Source organism: Sphaeramia orbicularis, chromosome 1 (genome assembly GCF_902148855.1).
Source record: "Sphaeramia orbicularis chromosome 1, fSphaOr1.1, whole genome shotgun sequence".
NCBI lineage: Eukaryota > Metazoa > Chordata > Actinopteri > Kurtiformes > Apogonidae > Sphaeramia > Sphaeramia orbicularis.
Window position 1 is genome coordinate 56,001,650 of NC_043957.1, and position 26,237 is coordinate 56,027,886.

At 35.7% G+C, this 26,237-nt stretch overlaps 1 protein-coding gene across 2 annotated transcripts in view; it reads left to right on the forward strand.

Moving 5' to 3' along the window:
• Positions 1-26,237, forward strand: part of krt222 (keratin 222) — a 59,528-nt gene that overhangs the window by 31,226 nt on the left and 2,065 nt on the right. For both annotated transcript variants that reach the window (XM_030145062.1, XM_030145055.1), the window contains exons 8-9: positions 12,775-12,998; positions 16,478-16,580. In XM_030145062.1, the coding sequence (XP_030000922.1) occupies positions 12,775-12,998; positions 16,478-16,580 (327 nt within the window). The remainder of the gene's footprint in view (positions 1-12,774; positions 12,999-16,477; positions 16,581-26,237) is intronic.

A 26,237-nucleotide genomic window follows, 5' to 3' on the forward strand; every position in this document is an offset into this window, starting at 1 on the left:
TGTGTTTACTGCTATACTCCATCATGTTGAGCAGGTTGGTTTAAGACACTCAGTCTGACTGAGAGGGGCGTGGTCTGGGGGGGAAGTGACGTATGTGCGTACCCTCTTATTCCTGGTATACAGATGGTCCAGGTGATACATCGAAATAAACTTCACTTCTTCATAAAAGCATCCCACTGGGGTACGCTCGGACAGACTAGGACACTTTTTCATAGATGGCACCACTGATGGAGACAAATAGCCATAATATTACTTTACCACCATAACCAAATTATAGAATAGATCCATAAAAGGACAAGTGGGCATTTGGAGAGAATATAAATGTAGGGTGTAATTCACAAAGTTCCTTCAATCTGTACTTCTAAGTAGAGCTGCAGCTATTGATGATTTTTGTAATCAATTAATCTATTGATTATTTTCTTCAATTTGATTGAACCATTATTTCAATAGATGAAAAAATGGTAAAAAATTACATCTGAAAATGACAAACATCTTGTCCTTTATTCCAGAACCACCTGAAACAACCGCAAAATGTGTAAAAGTAAAAGTAAATATGAAAATATATAGAAATAACAACAATAACAACTAAAAATATCTATAGATATAAACAACAACAAACAAGTAAAATGACATCTACAAACTAGAAGCACTCGGAGAGCGCAGACCTCCGCCAAGGCTGATCAGTGGCCCCCCCCATGGGAACCCCACGCCAAGGAGGTTATGTTTTTACCAGGGTTTGTTTGTTTGTCTGTCTGTTTGTCTGTCTGTCTGTTAGTGTGCAACATAACTCAAAATGTTATGGACAGATTTTGATGAAATTTTCAGGGTTTGTTGGAAATGGGCCCCCCCGTGGGCCCCCCCACCCCCAATCACCACCAAAATTTAATCATTTCTTCCTTATCCCATTTCCAACAAACCCTGAAAATTTCATCAAAATCTGTCCATAACTTTTTGAGTTATGTTGCACACTAACGGACAGACAAACAGACAGACAGACAAACAAACAAACAAACAAACAAACCCTGGCAAAAACATAACCTCCTTGGCGGAGGTAACAATATGTGCACTGTGGTCTTCAACACATTTGGATCCAACTTACAAACAACTTAAGATGGAACTAACATACAAATGAAAAAACATAAGTGCAAATATTTTTAATGTTTGTGTAAAAGGTTAAAAGTTTAAAGAAGTAAGTGATGATTCCAGTGAAGAAAAGTGAGCATATAGACATCTTCTGCCTTTTTGTCCTCATCTCTTCTGAACTATGCTTCATGTTGTTTGTGTTGATCCTGGTTTCAAGTGTGTCACAATAAGCATCCGTGTGAAACACAACAGAGGAACTAATGTTCAGTGAAATTAAGTAAACGAAGGTTCAATTCAGGAAAATTGTTACTTCTAAGCAAATAGTATCATGGTGCATCAGTGCCATTTGCATGAAGCTGTTTCTAATAAAAAAAAAAAAAAAAAAAAAAGAATATTTATATAATTGATTTAAAGACCAGCACAAATTTCCAGATTAACATCTGTTGAAACTCACTCTCTGTATTTTTTATTTATATTATGGGTTTTTTTTTGTTTTGTTTTGTCTTTTTCAAATCTTTGAGTTTATGGGTCTCAAATTATATTTAATTTATGTCTAATTATATCAGGTCTGAGGTTTATCTGACACTCTCAGCTTCTTAAATGTCTGACAGTACTCTCACAGATCAGAGTGCTTTATTTCAGACTTCTCCTCATAAACCTGGGATTTCTAAAAGTCTATCAGTTGCAAGACCTACAATATTAATGATCAGCTGATCCTGACTGATGTGTTCTAAAAGAAGTTCCTGCTGCTGTGTTGCATGGTCCAAAATTAAATTCAGCTGCTGTTTGACACTGTTGTTAGCAGTAGAGGTGTAAGAAAATATGGGTTCTGCAATATATCGCAATATTTCATTTCACAATACTGTATCGATATTAAAAAGTACTGTATCGATATTTTTAGGTAGTTATTCAAATGCAGATATGGTGGAGGTTAATTTTTGTTTTTTTGTTTTTCTTTTTTGTATATATATTTTATTTATTATTATTTAACACTCTTTTATTAAATAATGTTAGTTCCTTTGTTGGAATTGCACAAAAATACTGTTCTGATGTTAATTATGAACTAATGGAATATGAACATTTGAACAGGATCTTAAACTAAATTTAAGTTTTCTGACATAGGGAAATTTTGTGATATAGCATTAGATCCTGTTGTGATCCAATAAAAATGTGTTTAGTATTTGTGCAGATTTCTGGTGTAATTCAATTCTTCAAGGAAATAATCATTTAAAAAAAAGAAACAAACAAAAATTGGCTTTTTAACAGTATCATGATATATTGTGATATATCGTATCGTGATCCTAGCATTGTGATTTGTATCGTATGGCAGATTCTTGCCAGTACACACCCCTAGTGAGTACCAAACAAATTATCAGTACTAATATATTTGCCAAAGCCTGGATACATTTGATGACACCTCAACATTATGAAGTTTCAGACCGGCCTGAATTACATGTATAGCTGAAGCCTATTTAGAGGACATTCAGTAGATAGCAGAATCTGATTAAAGACAAGGAATTTGATGGTTTTGCGCTCTGTAATTTTCACTGTGAAGAGGTCTGTGTGTATGGAGAAAATCCGAACAAGGTCAAATTCCACACTGAACGTTAATTTGCACTAGCATGTCATTAGAGCAGAGTCTGTTGTGAATAGATCCTTAAAATGAAGCAGATTGCTGACATAAATATGGCAAAATACTGGGCGCTGTTACCAGGTGCATTTTATTGTGGATTTAAGCCCGGAATTTGTATTTACTAAAATGCTTTAATTACAATGTACTTAAATTATTTAAGTTTTGGGACATTACTATAAAATGTTAAGTCTATTCTACTAATTTGTAGACATAGTTGAAAGTATGAAAAAGTTTCAGTTGAATGGACTTAAATCACTAAGTTTTAGTCATGACCACACCTTTTTATCTCCACATTGCATTGTGGGTATTGGGCATGTTGTTGAAAATGTGTTCTTTTTCTGTGCAGGGGTTCAGCAGGGTTGTGGTGTTAGTGTTAATTTGGACTTGATGTGTGCATGGTAATGTTTATCGGCCTTTTTGTGTTTGTTTTTGTATTTTTGTAGAGCTGCACCATGAGTCAGAGCCAGAGGAAAAACTATGGTTTACTGTTCGTCTCAGATTGTTCTTGTACAATGAAAATCTTGATGCCTTGCCAAATTGAAAGCACATTCTATACTGGTAAATTACATCAAGTTAACTTCCTGCTAAACTTCCATCCACACCACAATGTATAAAGTTGAATAATTATACTAAGCAGTTTACATTGCAAAAGATTTTAATTTTATTCAACTTGGAATTGAGCAAAATGAACTGATGATATTAAATCTAATGATTATACAAAACAATTGACATTGCAACAAATTTTAAGGTAAATTAACTTGGCATTTAGTGTTTGTACTTAAAATAGCAATTCCATTCAAATCAAACATTTAAGTTTAATACACTCAAGTTTTCATTACTCATTACTTAATTTTTTTAAGGCAACAAATTACCTGAGATTTTTTAAGTAAACTCAATTTATCCGGTCTTACAGTGTATGTGTTTGGTTTCATATCTCAGACCTCATACGACACACATTCTTTTTAGCTATAAGTTACTGAGGTCCTTTGATTGTTTTACTCTTTACAGTAACCATATTGACACAGTTTTAAAAAAAAAAAGGGAATTAGCTTTAGTCTACATACACTAGACATGATATTATATCCTACGATGTTATATAACATCAGCTGACCAGTTGTATATGGTAACACATTGTAATCCCTGATTATCAAAATGTCTGGATTTGTTGCATGTTGTGTGTTATCATGCTTGGTTGAGGAAGTATGATGTGAAATACATAATTTGGGTCGACACGGTGGTGCAGTGGTTAGCACTCGTGCCTCACAGCAAGAAGGTCCTGGGTTCTATTCCAACACCAGTCGATGGGGGTGGAACTTTTCTGTGTGGAGTTTGCATGTTCTCCCCGTGTCTGTGTGGGTTCTGTCCGGGCACTCCAGCTTCCTCCCACCATCCAAAGACATGCACCGATAGGTTAATCCACAGGTGTCAAACATGAGGCCCGGGGGCCAAATCCAGCCCGCCAAAGGGTTCAATCTGGCCCCTGGGATGAATTTGTGAAACACAAAAATTACACTGAAGATATTAACAATCAAGGATGTTAAAATCATTTTAGGTCAATTCAATCTAAAGTGGATCAGACTAGTAAAATATTATTATAATAACCTATAAATAATGAAAACTGCACATTTTCCTTTTTGTTTTAGTGTAAAAAAGTAAAATTAGAAAAAAAGTTACATTTACAGAATATCCTTTTACATAAAATATGAATATCCTGAACAAATATGAACAATCTGAAATGTCTTAAGATAAGTATGTGGAATTTCATACAGTATTCTTAAATCTTTAAGTTGTGATGCACATGTATAAATGATCAACTTAGGCGTAATATTTACCTCGACCAAGGAGGTTATGCTTTTGCCAGGGTTTGTTTGTTTGTCTGTTTGTCTGTCCGTTAGTGTGCAACATAACTCAAAAAGTTATGGACAGATTTTGATGAAATTTTCAGGGTTTGTTGGGAATGGGATAAGGAAGAAATGATTAACTTTTGGGGGTGATCCGGAAGAAATCCTGGATTCTGGGTCACTTTGAAATTTTCGTTAACATTGTGATAAATGGGGCCAAAATTTTCGTTTCCCAATATCTCGCTTAATTATTGACCAAAACTCATGAAATTTCACTCAGGAATTGACAATGGGGTCCTCTATCACATTTCAAAGGCTGATCCGGATCTGATCCAGGAGGCGGATTTTATCTCAATTTATATAAAAAATGGGGGTGCCCTTACTTTTTGGCCTACTGTGCCTTTAATATTAAAGGTAGAAATTTCTGACAAGCGCCATCGTGTAGCTCAGTCAGTTCCGCATCGGGAGTATGCCACCGGATTTCATGTAGCTTTAATACTTAAGGAGCTAGATCCAGAAGAAAACCGCCATTATGAGAAATGTGATTTTCGTGAATAACTACTGAACTAATAAGGACATAATTATGAATCCAGTTGCTAATGGTATGTTTTCATGGTCAAGGAATCTTAAAATATAGGTCAAATAAATATGGGACTAATATTTATGGTGGAAATCACAATATGGGGGAATTGTGCAAATCTCATGCAATTTGACTCAGGGATTTACAATGGGGTGTTCTATCAAATGGCAAAGACTGATCCGGATCTTTCAAAAAGTTATGGACAGATTTGGATGAAAATTTCAGGAAATATTGATACTGGCACAAGGAACAAATGATTACATTTTGGTGGTGATCGGGGGGGGGGGGGGGGGCACTGACCTGCCTTGGCGGAGGTCTGCGCTCTGAGTGCTTTTCTAGTGTTAACATTGCACTGTTTTTAAGAAGAACAGAATTTTCAGGTTGTTCATATTTGTTCATGTTATGTTCAAGTACGATTCATAGGTGTAAACATTTTCATTACAGAATTTAACTTTTTTCACTCAAAAACATAGAGAAAACTTTGGAGTCGACATTGTTTATAAGTTCTTATCCTATTATTTATATTATTTTACTGGTCTGGCCCACTTCAGACCATATTAGGCTGTATGTGGCCCCTGAACTAGAATGACTTTGACACCCCTGGTTAATCTAAATTGCCCATAGGTGTGAATGTGAGAGTGACTGTCTCTATTTGTCAGCCCTGTGATGAACTGGCGTCATGTCCAAGGTGTACCCCGCCCTCACCTGCAAGGATAGGAATAGGCTCCAGCGACCCCCTTGACCCTAGTGAGAATAAAGCAGGTTCAGAAAATGAATGAATGAATGAATGAATACACCATTTGATTGTGGTGGGAAGTAAGAAAGGCATCATGACTGCTACAAGTCATAAATACCCAATAGTTTCATGCTTTTGTAAAATCATGAATGTAAACAGAAACTAAAAAGGGAAAAAAAAAACCTTTCAAACACAAATATTTGAATATAGCCTGCATTCAAAAGGTAGATTTTACACACAAACACTCTCATTCACTGATGTGAATATGGCAGACATCTCTTCCTCAGCACTTGACGACAAAGTACACAAATCTAGCTTAATGTTAATTATTGTCTTTATACATCTGTCAAACATCTAATTTCCTGTGCTTACTTTTCAGTTTAGTCTAAGCCTAGTATTCTGTCATGGATTATGTGGAATTTATTTGGATCGAAACTGAAAATGACACTATAATTGCAGATTGAGAAATGCCCCAGGGAGTGACATGTAATATAATAGTGGATGGTAAACACTCACAGACTCCAACACCTTTCCTGTGTATTTTTCCAATTTTGAGCTTCTTTATTATTAGAGAATATTTTGTTCCTTTGACACAGTGGTTCTCAATCTTTTTCTGTCGCGCCCCCCTTTGGAGCATGAAAAATTTCCAAGCCCCCCTCAACCCCAACAACATTGTACCTGTAGTGCAATTATAACTTTTATTGAAAGAAACATCAGTATCGTTAGAATACTTTTTGCTTTTCCTTGAATCATTTGTTGTGCAAATTAAAAATAACTTCGATTTTTGATTGAACAATATAAATGACCTCAACAAAACAGCTCCCTGAGACATTATTTTTCCAGTTAAAAATAGGAAATGTGTAATTATCTTACAACTATGACAATAAGGTACATTTTTTTGTAGAACAACAAACAAATTTTGGTAACAAAGATGAACATTTTAACAATATCAGTGGTTGCCATGAGCCTGTTTCCGTTGCACATCTCAGAACATTAAAGTGCAATCTGTACAAACTGTGCAAAACCAGAAACATTGCACATTTTTCTTCTCCAGTCCAATCCTTGCCCATTGTCCAAACCTAAACTCTTAGTCTAGTCTAGTGACAGATCACTATGGCAGTAGATTTGTTTCTTGTATGTCCCTAAAATGGTTCCAGGGTGCTCCAACGCTAAAACGTTAGTTCCACCTGATACATGTTCTAACCTGAAGAAAAAAAAACAAAACACCTAGGAATGATCCCATGCCCCCCCTGGAAAGCCTTTGCGCCCCCCCGGTGTTTGAGAAACACTGCTTTGACATGACCTTAAATTAAGTTAATTTGAGTCCTGAACTTCTAATCTTACATCAAGCTCCTTTACAATGTAACTCCTTTGCTGATTCAACCATATCATTTTGATTTAATAGTGGGATGGCAGCTCACTTTTATGACTCTAGTGCTGACAGAGTTGCGTGCTGCCTTCAGTTTTCCTCACTCCTTTACTGTCCTGATGCTTTTCATTCAGATGATTTGGCTTTGACTGATGCCATTGATGCAAGGACAGCCTTGGCAGCTGATATTTGTATTGTTTGTTCATGTTTGAGAAAGGTGGTGGCAGAATGGGAAGCAAACTCAGACTCAAAGGGCTGTTTCAGGAGAGCATCCTCTTACGGTGCCAAAGAAACTGGACCAGCAGCAAACAAAAAAACACACAAAGATTTTGAAATTGAGGATCTCTTCAAATTAACTGAACAAAATATAATGTATATGCTGAAGATTCAGTGCACAATACACTGAATGTCATTAAAGTTTATCAAAGAGTCATTACAGATGTTTAAAGGGTTACTTCAGACTTTTTTTTAAAGTGGGGTTGTATTAGCTTCTTCCCCAATATTCCCTTAATCCAGTGTTTTTCAACCTTGGGGTCAGGATCCCACGTGGGGTCGCCTGGAATTCAAATGGGGTCGCCTGAAATTTCTAGTAATTGATCAAAATAAAAACTAGAAAAGCACTCAGAGAGCGCAGACCTCCGCCAAGGCTGATCAGTGCCCCCCCCCCCCCCCCCCCCCCGTGGGCCCCCCCCACACCAAGGAGGTTATGTTTTTGCCAGGGTTTGTTTGTTTGTTTGTCTGTCTGTTTGTCTGTCCGTTAGTGTGCAACATAACTCAAAAAGTTATGGACAGATTTGGATGAAATTTTCAGGGTTTGTTGGAAATGGGCCCCCCCGTGGGCCCCCCCACCCCCGATCACCACCAAAATTTAATCATTTCTTCCTTATCCCATTTCCAACAAACCCTGAAAATTTCATCCAAATCTGTCCATAACTTTTTGAGTTATGTTGCACACTAACGGACAGACAAACAGACAGACAAACAAACAAACAAACAAACAAACCCTGGCAAAAACATAACCTCCTTGGCGGAGGTAATAAAAACTTACTAATAAAAAAATATATGGTGAGTTGAGAGAGACGATCACAATCCATAACAGACATGACGAACTCTGAGTCTGAAACTGCAGCACTGTGGTTCTGTTTATCTGTCAAATGTTCACTGTGGTCAGTTTCAGATGCTGCAGCTCTTTCATAATTCATAGTTTCAGTTCTTGTTTGTTCAGTATTAATTGTCAGCCTTGTAAATCCAAGCTGGACTGACTGTACATATCCTGACCAAGGAAAATCAAATTCTCCCTTTGTGCAGTAATCTACACCTGGATTTTCTGCCTCCATCCACAATAATATACATTATATAGACTAAATGTCATCTAACATTAACATTTATTTGCAACATAGTATAGAAAACTATTACATGATCAAAAACAAATTCATGCGGCCCGGGGGCCAAAACTGGCTTGCCAAAGGTCCCAGTCTGGCCCGTGAGACGAATTTACAAAGTGCAAAATGCCAAAATTACCCAGAAGATATTAACAGTCAAGGGCATCAAACTGAAACATAACAGCATAATAACCTAGAAATAATGACTCCAAATGTTCTTCTTGGTTTAATGTGAGAAAAATAATATGATATCATGCCTCTAAATAATGGCAACACCATTTTTTTTCTCTTTGATTTATTGCAAAGAACATTAAACTGTGATATCCTTTAACAATGAAATGTCAATAACCTGAACAAATATGAAAAACCTGGAATGTCTAAAGAAAAATAAGTGCAATTTTAACAATATTCTGCCTGTTTTGTGTCTTGGTAGATCTGATCTGTACTGCGCATGTAGAAATCATAAGTTGAGGCATAATACTGATAAAATTGTACTTATTTTTCTTCTGAAATTTCAGTTTTTTCCAGTTATTCACATCTTTTTTGTTTCGGATAGAAATAGTTTCATCATTTAATGTTATTTTTTGCATCTAAAAAGTTTGGAGTTGTCATTATTTATAGGCTATTATGCTATTATTTGACTGGTCCGGCCCACTGGAGGTCAAATTGGGCTGAATGTGGCCTCTGAAAAAAAATGAGTTTGACACCCCTGTTCTAAAATATATGTTCCATTCACTTTACATATGTTTTTTTGTTGTTGTTGTATTTTTTATATTTACTCCTTGGCTTATTTATTTATTTATTTTGTCACTTACAGGTAAAGAACCAAATATGGTAACCTCATTGATTTTTGTTTTCTACATAACAACAAAACATTATGAAAAATGTCACAAAAGTAATTAAGTCTCGTTATGACCTCCAATAACACACTAAGGTTGAAATTTTGAATTTCCGAGTATTTCTATGAGTGACCCATAAAGGGTTAATATTTGTTGAACTTTAATATTTTTTCAACTTGCTTTGTCAGATAGCCAAAGTGAGACCTGTTATAACCCCTTTAGCCCTGTCGGCCCACCTGCCGGCTGAAAAAATTATATTAATATTCATCTATTATAAAAATATAATAAATCAGGACAATGAATGTTTTTTTCAACTTTTGCTCAAAGTTCAGACCCTAATGTTAATAAAACTAAAAGTGTATTTTAGTGCAAACTTTAATATTCAAACATGATTTTTAATCTTTGTGGGGTGAAATTTACGCTATTAAAAATCTCCGACACAAACAATTAATTTATGCATATCATCGTCAATCCAACTGAAAAAAAAAAACAGGCGAGGATAAAAAATTCTAATTTCTCTTTTAGTTTGTTACAGTTTACTCAGGCATAATAATAGATACAATATTTTAGACAATGGGAATAGATTCTGTGAGGTCTCTAAATGTCCATAGACACCAAGAACATCCATATGAACCTTATTATTATGAAATGTAATTCTTCATTTACTTTGGGTATGTCTGTTTAGGCGTTTTTCCCCTGAAAATATGGCCAGGGTTAAACAGGTTAATGCTCTCTTCAAAACCACCTGATACCTTTGTCAAATACAGTACTTGTACCTCACAGAGCATGGGAGTTTCTAGTCTGCTGGGGCTTCATCGATTTGATTGTTTTAGTTATTCCATGCAGTAGCAAAAAAATACATGACTGAAGCAGAAATAGGAAAGGTCTGTCTGACAACAAGGTAAAGCAGTGAAAACATTCTAAATATAGTGTGCACCTAAACACAGAGAGATTTTTATGTCGATGTGTCTTTGGCACATATATAAATACTCCCAGACATTTTTACTTAATAGATTTTTTAATCTTCAGCAACTTCTGTCTGCAAACTGACTATTATGTACTGCAGGTAACACACTGACTGGGTTTAAGTACGTCATACAGTCCATTCAGATTCTGTCAGTGGAGCTTATCATTGTAGATAACCATCGCTCAACACACTGCCATGTGAACTGCTGTAGCACCCACTCCTTTGTTTAGGACTACGGGTTTTTGTGTTGTCTTTCGCCCCTTTCTTAAATCACCCATACCACACTGTACAGTCTTAGAAGATCCTGACAACTTGTCACAGCTAGTTGAAATTATTTGATAATTGCTATACTATTTACTAGGGATGTAATGATTACCAGTATAACGATAAACAGCAGTAAAATTGCAGACGTTTAGTATTACCATTTAAATTCTAATTATCATGATAACCGTGTTTAACTACCACACTTTTAGGGGAAAAAACGCTTATGTACAGCTATGCTTTTATGTCAAATGTTTGACTAGTTTTAATTTTTTACAATTTTGATTTTCTATACCTAATATTCGGAACCAATATTCACTTTTAAAGTCTTTGAAAAGGTTCGTTAAGCATCTTTGGGCTATTTATGCAATAAAGTATATATATTTTTCAAATCGGATTTTGTATTTACCTCCGCCAAGGAGGTTATGTTTTTGCCAGGGTTTGTTTGTCTGTCTGTTTGTCTGTCCGTTAGTGTGCAACATAACTCAAAAAGTTTTGGACAGATTTTGATGAAATTTTCAGGGTTTGTTGGAAATGGGATAAGGAAGAAATGATTAATTTTTGGGGGTGATTCGGAAGAAATCCTGGATTCTGGATCACTTTGAAATTTTCGTTAACATTGTGGTAAATGGGGCCAAAATTTTCGTTTCCCAATATCTTGCTTAATTATTGACCAAAACTCATGAAATTTAACTCAGGAATTGACAATGGGGTCCTCTATCACATTTCAAAGGCTGATCCGGATCTGATCCAGAAGGCGGATTTTATTTTAAAAAATAAATGTAGGATTTGTATCACCGATTATGTGGGGAATTTTTGCGCTTGGCGGAGGTCTGTGCTCTCCGAGTGCTTTTCTAGTTTTTTTGTGTTTTCATAGGCAGATGATATAGATGAAGTTGTGTTGAAAAAAAAAGATACCAGACATGGGTATGGTAAACATTTCTGTATATAGTATATAAAGGCAAAATCAAAAGACCTGAAAAACGGCCAAAATGGACTCAGACCACTAAGGGTTAATACTTGAATGTTTCTGCAACAGAAAGTGCATTGTGCCTATTATTTTATTTGTTTTTTTTTGTTTGTTTTTTTTAATACAGCTTGGTTAAATTATTTCAGTGTGTGTATTAGTACTTTCTGAACATTTTGAGCACAATTTCAATAATACCACGATAATAATGATAACGGTGATAATTTTGGTCACAATAACCGTGATATGAAATTTTCATATCGTTACATCCATATTATCTACTAGTAGAACTGGTTTTAGGTCCGATCCCACCCAGCAGTTCCAGCCAAGGATGGTCCAGGCTTCACAGCTATTAAAGCATATTTGACAGACAGAACATCACAAACAATGCAGAAGATTAAGAGTTTAGTTTGTGAAGGAATTCCAGTGATGGAAAAAAGGTGACTCAGTGTTATCTGATGTGGGGTTGTACTCAACAGTACTATTGTCAAGGGATAATGGAGGTGGGGTCGGACGCCACCGCCCTGACAGAGGTGGTCGGTTGGACCCAGAGATATTTAGCTAGTGATGTTAACTTGAGGATTTAGGAAAATAAGTTTATCTGTGACATTTCACCATCTTATGTTTAAAGGTGCAGGAGACTTTTGTGAGCAATTTTTCATCAGATCTGTCAAACCTCAGTCATAGTCTAAGTATCACGAATCTGTAAGTCTTTCTGTGATTACTCACCGGAATCTCTTGCATTATGGTGAACAATTTCGAAGTGCCATCCACTATAAACAAAATGTGTGTTTACGTTCAGAGCCAGAAGGGAACCACCTGTAATGTATAATATTTAACCACTGCTGAAGCACTTCTGGTTAGATGCAAACTCCATTTTGTTGCTTTGTACTTGTGACATGTGCAATGACAATAAAGTTGAATCTAATCTAATCTAATCTAATCTAATCAATTATTGGTAGCTGCAGCCCTAAAATAAAGCATTTTACATTTTTCATATCAAGTCTGTTATAAAACCACTAGTTCTATATTTTTACCTTTTCAGTTTTTATTCTTTTCACATTCAGTAAACTTTTAAACCAGATTGAAGACCGTTGTACATCCTTGTGTCCACAGGTACATGAGCCGTAACGGGCAGCCGATGACTCTGCTGCCCTGGAAGCCTCCTGTGGTGGAAGTGAAGGAGAACGGCTTTGAGAACGGCCTCAGTGACCCTGCCCTCACTCCGGACGAACCCAAGTCAGAGCCACTGCCTGAAATACCTTCACTTCTCCCATCAGACAACGGGCTAAAGAAGAGTTATGTACTGCACAGACAGCAGAGCCTGGTGATCCTCACAGGTAACACATACGACAAGGTTCAAGGTCTGAGTGGCATTTTAGTGACATTAACGGCAAAAATTCAGGTTCTTGGTTATGGACTGAAAATATATCAATTTAGGGTCAAATTTTCCCAGGAATCTGAATCTGAAATCATTTATGAACAATCTTTTGTGGTTTTCTAATCACTGAGCCTTTATTGACACAAGGCTGAAACAAAAAAATATGAGGCGGATCCTTTTACCTCCGCTGCTTTGTCTTTATGGACTTGAGTCGCCTGAGTGTGATATGCTTTCTTCTGTTCGTCTGTGAGCTTTGAATCTTCCCCAGGAGGCCTTCCTCCACCCCTGGATGGCTTTGGTCTGGGCATCTTAGCCCTATTCAGTCAGTCTGAAATTAAAAACTAGAAAAGCACTCGGAGAGCGCAGACCTCCGCCAAGCGCGAAAATTCCCCACATAATCGGTGATACAAATCCTACATTTATTTTTTAAAATAAAATCCGCCTTCTGGATCAGATCCGGATCAGCCTTTGAAATGTGATAGAGGACCCCATTGTCAATTCCTGAGTGAAATTTCATGAGTTTTGGTCAATAATTAAGCGAGATATTGGGAAACGAAAATTTTGGCCCCATTTACCACAATGTTAACGAAAATTTCAAAGTGATCCAGAATCCAGGATTTCTTCCGGATCACCCCCAAAAGTTAATCATTTCTTCCTTATCCCATTTCCAACAAACCCTGAAAATTTCATCAAAATCTGTCCATAACTTTTTGAGTTATGTTGCACACTAACAGACAGACAAACAAACAGACAGACAAACAAACCCTGGCAAAAACATAACCTCCTTGGCGGAGGTAAAAATACATCAATCAGGCAATTTTTTATTTTTTATTTTTTTGGTGGTGCAGTGGTTAGCACTCGTGCCGCACAGCAAGAAGGTCCTGGGTTCGATTCCAACACCAGTCGACGGTGGGTGGGACCTTTCTGTGTGGAGTTTGCATGTTCTCCCCGTGTCTGCGTGGGTTCTCTCCGGGTACTCCGGCTTCCTCCCACCATCCAAACACATGCACTGATAGGTTAATTGGTTAATCTAAATTGCCTATAGGTGTGAATGTGAGAGTGATTGTTTGTCTCTATATGTTCAGCCCTGTGATGAACTGGCAACTTGTCCAGGGTGTACCCCGCCTTCGCCTCTATGTAGCTGGGATAGACTCCAAGCGACCCCCGTGACCCTAGTGAGGATAAAGCGGGTTCAGAAAATGAATGAATGAATATCAATTAGGCATTACTCCATAACATGTGTAAGAGTTGTTTTATTAGTTTAACTCAGTGTTTCCCGGGGGGGTGCGGAGGCGTGCCAGGGGGGGCATGGGATCTCTCCTGAGTGGTTGTTTTTTTTTCTCCTTCAGGTTAGAACGTGTAGCAGGTGGAACTAATATGGAGCACCCTGGACTCATTTTAGGGACGTACAACAAACAAATCCACTGCCATGGTGATCTGTCACTAGACCAAGAGTTTAGGTTTGGAGAATGGACAAGGATTTGACTGGAAAAGAAATATGTGCGATGTTTGTGTTTTTGCACAGTTTGTACAGTTTGCACTTTAATGTTCTGAGATGTGCAATACAAACAGGCTCATTGCAGCCACTGATATTGTTAAAATGTCCGTCTTTATTACCAAAATTTGTTTGTTGTTCTAAAAAAAGTAACTTTATTGTCATAGTTGTAAGATAATTGCGCATTTCCAATTTTTATTTGGAAAAATATTGTCTCGGAGCAGTCTTGTTAAGTTTATTTGTATTGTTCAAGCAAAAATCTAAGTTACTTTTAAGTTGAACGACAAATTATTCAAGGAAAAGCAAAAAGTAATGTGACAATATTGACGTTTCTTTCAATAAAAGTTATAATTGCACCACTGTTACAATGTTGCTGGGGTTGGGGGGGCCTGGAGATTTTTCATCCTCCAAAGGGGGGCCCGACAGAAAAAGATTGAGAACTGCTGGTTTAACTATAAACTGATATATAGAAGTCTTCCTGAAATGATTCTGGCTGGTTAACCCTTTCAAGCATTAATTATGAGAACCTTAATCAAGATTTTTTTTCCTGAGTGTTTTTATTCCTCTTTAGGCATGAAAAAAAAACAATGTGATTGAATTTTTTTTTTTAAATCAACCTGTTTTTCATGGAGTTACAAAAATGTCCACTCAGCTACACCATGAATTTTATTTTTGAAGCAAAGAAACATGTATTTAAAATCGAATATCATAAAGTGATATGAAAACAGTGAAATGAAACCACGTTTAATGCAGCTAATCTGATGTTTTCTCACATTTGAACATATTCTAATACTAGTTATTACTCACTTCATGGAGATTATATGCAAAAAATAAATATAAAAAATTGATTTCCACTCAAGAACCAACCAAGAACAGCAAAGTTACAATAATGGAATGAATTGCAGTTTATGAGATGATGCATAAGTGTCCACTGTGTTGGTTGATATGGAACTAAAACAACAAAACCCATAAATATACAAGATTAAAGCTGCAGCGTAACTGTCCACTGTAGTGACCTCTATGCATGAAAGGGTTAAGTTGGCTTCACCATTGACAGAGTGAGTCAAAATCGAACAAATTGGTGGGCAGTTTCAAAAACGAATATGAAAATTTGGTTGTAAAAAAAAAACTTGATCTCACGTTAGGAAAGTAAATGGGCCTAAATAATATAAACTAATTGTAGCCCATGTAGGTGGGCAGAATTGATTACATTTTGGAGGCTAGATATTGAAAATTGAGTGAATGCAAGTTTTTTTTTTACAATGGTAGGTATTTTTTTCACAAACTAAAAACTGATGGGGGTAGGGTTAGTAAAAGTAATGATTTGACTGATTTAATATTAGAATAGACTTAATTGTTGGGTAATGTTTTGTTCACAACAGAAAAAGAAAGAGAATGGTGTATAATACATACAGATTTATGATAATATCAACTCTACATAAAGAATTATACGTCAAATTCTTACCTAGAAGCCCAAAAAATCCAAACTAAATTGTCCCAGGACGTCTTCTGAGGAACCGGCTGATCTGACGTCATTGACTTTGAACTGAAATCACTGAAACTGATCGTCATTCAAAAGGCCAGACCATAAGCTCTTCTTCTAAGGTTAAAAGTAAGCAAGTTCAATGAAAATGTGCAAGCAGCAACATGATTTATATGGGTTTTCAAATTATTTGTCACTGAAAAAGGGTCATTTTCAGCAAACGTCATGCAAAAAGTCACACAAGGACAAGTGATACACATTTTTTGATATTATATTCTGAAACTACACAATTTTTTTCCCAATAAATTCAACACAAGACACAGCATGAAAGGTATACATTTATTCCACAATATTTTTTTTCACAATAATGATACTCAAAGTTTCAACCTTGTCATACATACATAAACACCTGCCACTCACAGTCAGATCTGATTCTGATGGATTTAACGTCTCCTTACAGAACCACAGCAGGATAAAGATTTGCCGATCTCCACAGTGAAGACACAGGAGATTCTTCAGGGCAACGTTGTGCGTGAGAGTGCAGAGGGTCACGGCACCATTGAGTAAGTATTGATCATTTTACCCCCCATTGACCTGTGCTCAGCACCTCTGGCTCAGTCTGAAATGGAGGCATTTTGTTGGAGCAAGCACTAACAGCATCGCTTTAGTGTCCTGTGCCAAATTATGCTTCGGTAACCATGAAACAACAACGTTTCTTGCTGCCTTACCCACCCACTGTGTAAGATTTAGAGGGATGTAGAAGAATCCAAATGCAGAAATGTAAAATATAGTAATCATTATTATGATTCCAGTAGTGTGTAACAAGGTTATAATAGTTTTGGATTTTTCATTATAACACTGGGTTACAAAAAAATGTTTTTTGCAAGTAGTCGAGGTTTTTTCAACTGAATTAGGACCATTTTGCACCGCTAAATCCAAAAATGACATGTCAGGTCAGGTTTTTTTGCTAATTTGATTTTGAAAAATTTGATCTTCTCACAAAATATAATGATTAATACCAAAATAAGATTGGTAAGCACACTTTATGAAACTTGTGACTTGATTCCTGTTAGGTACAATGGTGTATTCACCGCAGATGTAGCAGAATACGTCAAGTTTATTTTTGCAAGATCTTCTAGTCCAAGCCATTTCATTCACCTGTAATATTAAAAAAAAACATTAATCATAAATTGGCAAAAGTAAAATCTTCAGAACTCGTTTATTGCAAGAAATATGAAAGAATGTTGTATCATATGATGTGAAAATGCCCATAAATGTAAGCAAAAATGTTAAAAAGCCAATATGTAGCATAGTTCAGAAAGTTGACCTGATCGAGCAAAATGAATGTGATTTTTGGATTCAGCACACTAAAATTATCCTAAATCAGCTCAAAAAACTTCAACAATAAATTTGTTGTTGACCAGTGTAGTTTAGTTTTGACTTTCTTTTCTCTAATTCAGTTAGTTTTAATTCATTTTTAGAGCAGGTTTGGTAGTTTTTATTAGTTTTCGTTACTTTCTAAATGCTTAGTTTTTGTTTAGTTCTAGTTTTTTTTATAACTTTTCTCTTCTTCTCCATTGTATCCTACTATATAATGCATGCTCTGCGTCCCGTCGATGTTGCAGCACAGGAGGGCGTTTGTACGGGTTTTCCTCAGCCTTCACAGGCCTCGCCAAATGAATAGAAACATTTCCTGACTATCTACAAGGCACAATTTCATGCCCGTATTCAAATGTTGTGAGGTAGGCCGGGCGATTTTAGCCTCTCTCTACTTTGAATTCTTCATCCCTGCCACCATACTCCATTTTCGGAAGTGGTTCTACTGCCGTTCGTGAAATTTCTACTGCTAGCAGATGATGCTACAATGTGAAGGCTGCAGTTCACTACCACTGTATGAATTTCATTAAAATAATACATGAATTATTATATGAGACTCTACGTACTGACAGTTAATTGCTAAAAATAATAATTACAACAATACTATTTTCATGAAACAGATTACTGACAACTGTACCCAGTGAGTTTCAGCCCTAGAAGATATTAGATGTTAGTTGTGTGCATAACCTACACTTTGGGTCTTCTATGTACCAGACAAAGAGTATCCAGTAATACAAACACCAAGAGGAGTTCATCAGCCTGAGAGGAGCAGGGGACAGGCACACCATGTTATAGGCATTAGAAAGTCAATAACGAACACACCAAACAGCTTAATAGAAACAATTAAAGTGTTAACACTGCAACAGTCAATATATGACAAATCACTATGTCAGTGAATCACTGTTTAATGCAAAAATTATACTAATTAGTAGAAGTAGTTTGAAAAACCTGAAATTGTAAACTCACAAATCTGTCTAATTATTTCTATAAAATTTGCTTATACTTATCTCTATGAACAATTTTGTTGAAGAATGCAAATACTTTAGAGTATTTCACTGCATATACTATAAACTGATAGAACTGAAATAAGCAAACTGTCTAAATGCATAACTGTGTCTTGAAAATATTCCTTAAATATCCACTCCCAAATAATGTGAACAAATCATCATCATGACATTTTTTTTTTTTTTTACAAAATTGCTGCTGCTCTTACTGTGTCCATTTACAATAATGTATCGGCACTTTTCACACACAATGGCACCACGGGTACAATGCCACGAGTTCAGATAAATCCCAGACAGGACTCTGCTGCTTTCTCCCAACTTTAGTCTCCATGTTTCCAGGTAGAGTGGGGACCAGAAGACGACTGGAAACCACAAGCAATGAGAAGTGACAGACCCTTAAATATCATATGGTGCTGGCAGCTAAAATTGCTAGAGGGAAATAAATCGATTTCGTATCAGTCCGACATTGACAAAGACGAAAACGAAGGGAATTTTATCCATAATTTTTATACATTTTAGTTAGTTTTGTAAGCACACAATACAGTTTTAGTTAGTTATCTTTTTTCTTTTAATTCTAGTTTTTATTTATTTCAGTTCACGAAAATGTTTTTACAATTCTAGTTTTCGTCATGTTGTTAGTTTTGGTTAACAGTAATAACCTTGGTGTGTAATCCTATCATAATGAGAATTGTGATTCCATGACCTTAGAACTGTCTTTCCCAGACTTAAGGTCAAGTGCCAAAGTGGGTTGCAGAGTGGGAGTGTGCATTTTGAACTCACTAAAAAGCCTCAATCGTAAACATAGAACAAAATGGCATATTGACACAAAAATAACATAAAATACAAGGCAAAAACAACGTAAAAGACATAAGAGGATGAGTGTTACATTAAAGACAAAACAATGATGAGAAGGACTTAAAAGAAACAAGACAAAAACAGTGTAAGATGTAACAAGATGAACACTACGTAAAAGATGCAATATAAATGATGTAACATGACAAAAATGATGAGACATTAAATAAAAATGACGTAAAACAAAAATGACGTAAACCCACAATACGGGATGTTACGATATGAAAATTTCACATCACAGTTATTGTGACCAAAATTATCGTGGTTATCATTATCGTGATGTTATTGAAATTGTGCTCAAAATGTTCAGAAAGTACTAAAACACACACTGAAATAATTTAACCAAGTTGTATTTAATAAATAAATAAATAAATAAATAAAATAATAGGCATAATGTACCTTCTGTTGGCAGAAACATTCAAATATTAACCCTTAGTGGGCTGAACCTATTTTGGCCATTTTTTAGTACTTTTGATTTTGCCTTTATTTACTACATACAGAAATGTTTACTATACCCGTGGTTGGTATCTTTTTTTTCAGCACAACTTCATCTATAACATCTGTCTATTATTTTTTCACTTTAACCTACTATATCAACACAAAAGGCCCCGAAAACAGACAAAAAAAAGAAAAAAAAAATCTGATTTGAAAAATGTATATACTTTATTACATAAATAACATAAAGTTGCTTAACGAATATTTTCAAAGACTTTAAAAGTGAATATTGGTTCCAAATATTAGGTATATAAAATTAAATTGTAACAAATTAAAAAATATACTCAAATATATGACATAAAGGCATAGCTTTACACAGGGTTTTTTCCCCTAAAAGTGCGTTAATCAAACACAGTTATCATGATAATTAGAATTTAAACGGTAATACTAGCAGTCTGCAATTTTACCACGGTTTATCGTTATACCAGTAATCGTTACATCCCTAACAGAGGCCACTGGGTTTTATAATACAGATAAGAACAAATGTTTCCCGTGGTTGGTATCTTTTGTTTCAGCACAACTTCATCTATATCATCTGCCTATTATTTTTTCACTTTAACCTATTATATCAACACAAAAGGCCCCGAAAAATCACAAAAAAAAGAAAAAAAAAAAAAAAAAAAATCTGATTTGAAAAATTGATATACTTTATTACATAAATAACACAAAGTTGCTTAACGAACCTTTTCAAAGACTTTAAAATTGAATATTGGTTCCAAATATTAGGTATATAAAATCAAAATTGTAACAAATTAAAAATATACTCAAATATATGACATAAAGGCATAGCTTTACATAGGGTTTTTTCCCCTAAAAGTGCGTTAATCAAACACAGTTATCATGATAATTAGAATTTAAACGGTAATACTAGCAGTCTGCAATTTTACCGCGGTTTATCGTTATACCGGTAATCGTTACATCCCTACCCGCAATGTCAATCACATGAAAGATTTTAACAAGATGAAAACAATATAAACAAAGAGACCCTCATTTTTATTTGACAGAACAGAACCTGGTTCTACATGTGTTAGCAGCTCTTTCATGTGTCTGTTTGTTGCTGCCTATAGCAGAAGTCGCTCAGTGGCGGACGTTCTTGTTGATGTTTTACTGTCCATCATTGATTTTCTGACAAGGATCCGAGGCGTTCAGTTGGATGCAGTCGTCAGCAACTTCACCCCCTATATTTCACTAAATATCACCCATTGAACCCTAGACTTGGCACCTGTTTTTAATTAGTCATTAGTTTGTAATGACACAATTATCCATGTCCTCCACACCCTGGTGACGTCTGGTTCAGCAGACATCATGTAAAGACTCAAAGGAATTACCGTCACATGTTCAACCTGCCATGAGCCTTACATCATTTAAGTTTCCCACGAGTTATTCATCATAGCACTACATGGGAATTGTGCTCCTTTAATGGGTTGTGTTTGATGTGGAAATTCCCGTCTGGCATGGAGGCTACAGGGTGTGGCATCTGTTATTGTTGGACAAGACTGGGTGGAATTCTTTGTTCATGCTTCAGGTGTTACCGGCCACAAAAACAGCGAAACACAGACCTGCGTGGCGTATAGTGACGGTGATGTTGCATAGAATTCTGTCCTGTGTACAGAAGCAGCCTGTGTGGGCCCCTCTCCTCTCTTAATTCATGATCTAATATTGTTTTTATTATTATTATTATTATTATTATTATTATTATCATTAGGGATGCATCGATCCGATACCAGTATCGGGCATCGGCTCCGATACTCAGTGTGTGTACTCGTATTCGTACTCGTAAAAGTAATCCGATACAAATGCACCGATACCACTTACGGCCGTGTGACATTCCCAGTTCAGTGCAGCAGGTACGAGGAGGAGGAATAATGTGTGTGGAGTGTGAAGAGTGTGGAGATTTAACCAAATAAACGACGGTGATAAAAATAACGCTGACTGCAAGTAACGTTACAGACACAGACAGATACGGACGCAGCGTTCTGTCCGTCCTCTGCGTACATTCCAGGTGTTTTCCAGGTGCTGGCGGATGAGTACCCAGACAGAGAATACCAGCGGAACTGTGGAGGTAGAGGATCTGTTCAAAGAGCCACTGTGTGAGTTAGAGAAAAACTACTGACACATTTAGGACAACTACCCAGGGCTGGGCCGGGGGTACGGAGCGGTGCAGACCACCGCCAGCGGAAGTGAAAACCAAACTTATGGCTCATTTCTGTTTTCTTTTCCTGCTGAAGCTAAGCTTTTAAACCTGACCTGCGAAAACGCTGCAATATTAGTATCACATCAGTGTTGCCTCTGTCATCTCCATGTTTGTTATTACTGACTTTCTTCTTCTCATAAAACTTTACTTTTCTTCGTGGTATTTGTCTAGTATGGTTAATTCAGAGCGGCGCCCCCTGGTGGATTAATTGACAAACGCTCATTCAAACACATTAAATGTCAGTAGCAGCACTTTGTTCCAGTCAGACTAATGACAACGACAATAAAGCACATTTACAAAAGGAACTAACAACTGGAATGGGATTATTAAGTACTTGTATTGGTACTCGGTATCAGCAAGTACTCAAATGTACAGGGTGGGGAAGCAAAATTTACAATATTTTGAGGCAGGGATTGAAAGACAGTGTATGACCAATTAGTTTATTGAAAGTCATGAGAATTTATTTGCCACAAGAAAATGTCCATAATAGAAGATGTTTTTATTCTATGTGTCCTCCTTCTTTCTCAATAACTGCCTTCACACGCTTCCTGAAACTTGCACAAATGTTCCTCAAATATTGGGGTGACAACTTCTCCCATTCTTCTTTAATAGTATCTTCCAGACTTTCTGGTAATAGTTTTGCTCATAGTCATTCTCTTCTTTCCATTAGAAACAGTCTTTATGGACACTCCAACTATTTTTGAAATCTCCTTTGGTGTGACGAGTACATTCAGCAAATCACACACTCTTTGACGTTTGCTTTCCTGATTACTCATATGGGTAAAAGTTTCTGAAAAGGTATGGATAATAGTGTTAGGTATGATTATGACATCAATATATGTTTGGTTTCAAAACAATTGACATAGTGCCTGCTGAGAAGAAACAACTAAATGTTCATTGTAAACTTTGCTTCCCCACCCTGTAAGTACTCGTACTCGTACTTGGTCTGGAAAAAAGTGGTATCAGTGCGTCCCTAGATAGGACACAATGAGCTACTTGTACATATAAAGTCATTTTTATGAGCTAATGTCAGCTGGGGCTCATTCATCAGTCATTGTGGGTGTTATATGCTGAAAATACAGTGTTGTCTCAGTTATCGACTGAAAATTCTATTTAATTATATCAGTCAGATTTTCATCCACTATTTTCAAATCTTGGTTTCTGTACTGCTCTGTATATAACCCCCACCCGTCTGTATCTGTATCTGGTTGGGTCTTGGTTTTGATTTGGACTCATTCTGCCGTGGTCTGGGACGTGACCTGGTCTCAATCCTCTGTGGCACAGGTGTCAAACATGCGGCCCGGGGACCAAATCTGGCCCGCGGGATAAAAGTGCAAAAATTAACCTGAACAGTCAAGGTTGTCAAAAATCCTTTTGGTTCAGGTTCCACATACAGACCAATGTGATCTCAAGTAAAAATAACACAATAACCCATAAATAATGACAAAGACAAATTTTCTTTGTGAAAAATTGTGGAAAAAATTTAAGTGGAAAAAAAACAAATAACATTACACTGTGAAAATATTTACATTTACAAAATTATTCTTTCACAGTAAAATGCAAATAAATACATACAGGGGTTGGACAAAATAATGGAAACACCTAACACTGTGGCATCACAGAAGGTGTTTCCATTATTTTGTCCAACCCCTGTATATAAAAACAAAGATGAACAACCCGAAATGTGCAATTGTAACAATATTCTGCCTGTTACTAAATGTTTGGTGCATTTATGGATCCACTGTGATCTGTAGTTGTGTTAATAATAACAGATGAAATATTGTAGAAATTGTTCAAATTTTAGTTCCAAACTCCAAAATTTTAACAATATTCTGCCTGTTACCAAATGTTTATGGAACACTGTGTGTAATGTACATGTATACATAATAAGTCAAGGCATAATATTGTTAAAATTGCACTAATTTTCAAATAAAATTTCTGCTTTTTCAGGTTATTCACATCTGTTTTGTAAAATGTAAATATTTTCATAATTTAATTGGGGGTTTTTTGAACTAAAACAAAATGAAAAACTTGGAATTGTCATTATTTATAGGTTATGAAGTCATTATTTTACTGGTCTGGCTTGAGATCAAACTGGGCTAAATATGGCCAGTGAACCAACATGAGTTTGACAGCCCTGCTCTGTGGACTTCATGATGTGGTCTAGACTAGTGCGTTTCTTCTTTTCCAGGCTTTTTGTGGGCCCTCTACCTCCCTGGTCTGGGTAGTTAGAATGCCAAAGTGTTGTGTTGTGCTTGTGTTGCAGATACTATGAGGCACTTTTTTGTTCACTTGGCTGAGTTTGTGTAAACAAAATGTCACTCAACAATTACTTGTGATGATTGTAATGTTGCTCTCGTATCACTCATCCAAACTACACTAATGCTAATAAATCAACGGAGTGCTACGCTTTAAGCACTAAATGACACAAAAGAAACAAACACAAGTGGTAGCAAAGAATTTAACAGACTAACACAATGGAACTGAATTTAGTCTATTTAGTCCCTTACTGTACTGAAGTATAAATGACTTACTTTACCACAATATTTTTATTTGATGCCACTTACAACTACTTATAACCGTGGTCATTAAAAATATATACATGATTTGATGCACTACTAAGCTATGAATAGTAAAGTAATATAAATATCATTAAATCAAATCTACATCAACTATAATTATAACATGTTCTCATGTAAATTTGGTAGAAATCTATCCATTATCCATCCATCAACAGTTTTGGATTTTTTTAAAATATCTTTTTCGTCTTCCATTTAAAAATTAGAGCTGGGGCTAGGGCAGGGGTCTGCAACCTTTATTATCAAAGAGCCATTTTGTCCCATCTTCTGCCAAAAAAAATAGTCTGGAGCCGCAAAAAATAACAGAGCTTATACACTTTTAAAAGTTTTAATCTTCTTTTACATTTTATCTGTTACAACCACTGAATACAACAAACAGAAGTGCAGTGTGGAATGGATTCTGGAGTATGATTACTCTAAAAGTACACAGTAAAAGTAGTACTAATAGTATATGAAGTACTAATACCAAATATACCAAATTCACGAGGTACTTATTGGAAAAAATAATTTTACTCATCATTGAATTTAGTCTTTAAGCCTATTTCAGACGAAAAAACAAAGACTTTTGGAGTTGGAAGGGATTTTTGAGTATGATTACTCCAAAAGTAAACAGTAAAAGTAGCTCATAGTATTTGTGCTGATAGTATATGAAGTACTAATACCAAATATACCAAATTCACGAGGTACTTACTGGAAAAATTAATTTTATTCATCATTGAATTTAGTCTTAAAAGCCTATTTCAGACAAAAAAACTAACACTTTTGTAGCTTGGAATGGATTCTGGAGTATGATTACTCTAAAAGTACACAGTAAAAGTATTTCATAGTATTTGTACTAATAGTATTTGAAGTACTAATACCAAATATACAAAATTTATGAGGTACTTATTGGAAAAAATTATTTCATTTATCATTGAATTTAGTCTTAAAGCCGATTTCAAACCAAAAAACTAACACTTTTGGAGTTTGGAAGGGATTTTTGAGTATGATTACTCTAAAGGTACATGGTAAAAGTAGTTCATAGTGTTTGTGCTAATAGTGGATGAAGTACTAATACCAAATATACCGAATTCATGAGGTACTTATGAGAAAAAATAATTTTATTCATCATTGAATTTAGTCTTTAAGCCTATTTCAGATGGAAAAAAACCACTTTTGGAGCTTGGAAGGGATTTTTGAGCATGATTACTCTAAAAGTACACAGTAAAAGTAGTTCATAGTATTTGTGCTAATAGTATATGAAGTACTAATACCAAATATACCAAATTCATGAGGTACTTATGGGAAAAAATAATTTGATTCATCAGTGAATTTAGTCTTAAAGCCTATTTAAGACGAAAACTAACACTTTTGGAGTTTGGAAGGGATTTTTGAGTAGGATTACTCCAAAAGTAAACAGTAAAAGTAGTTCATAGTATTTGTGCTAATAGTATTTGAAGTACTAATACCAAATACACCAAATTCATGAAGTACTTATGGGAAAAAAATAATTTGATTCATCAGTGAATTTAATCTTAAAGCCTATTTCAGACGAAAAAACAAACACTTTCGGAGCTTGGAAGGAATTTTTGAGTATGATTACTCTAAAAGTACACAGTAAAAGTAGTTCACAGTATTTGTGCTAGTAGTAGATGAAGTACTAATACCAAAGATACCAAATTCATGAGGTACTTATGGGAAAAAAATAACTTTATTCATCATTGAATTTAGTCTTAAAGC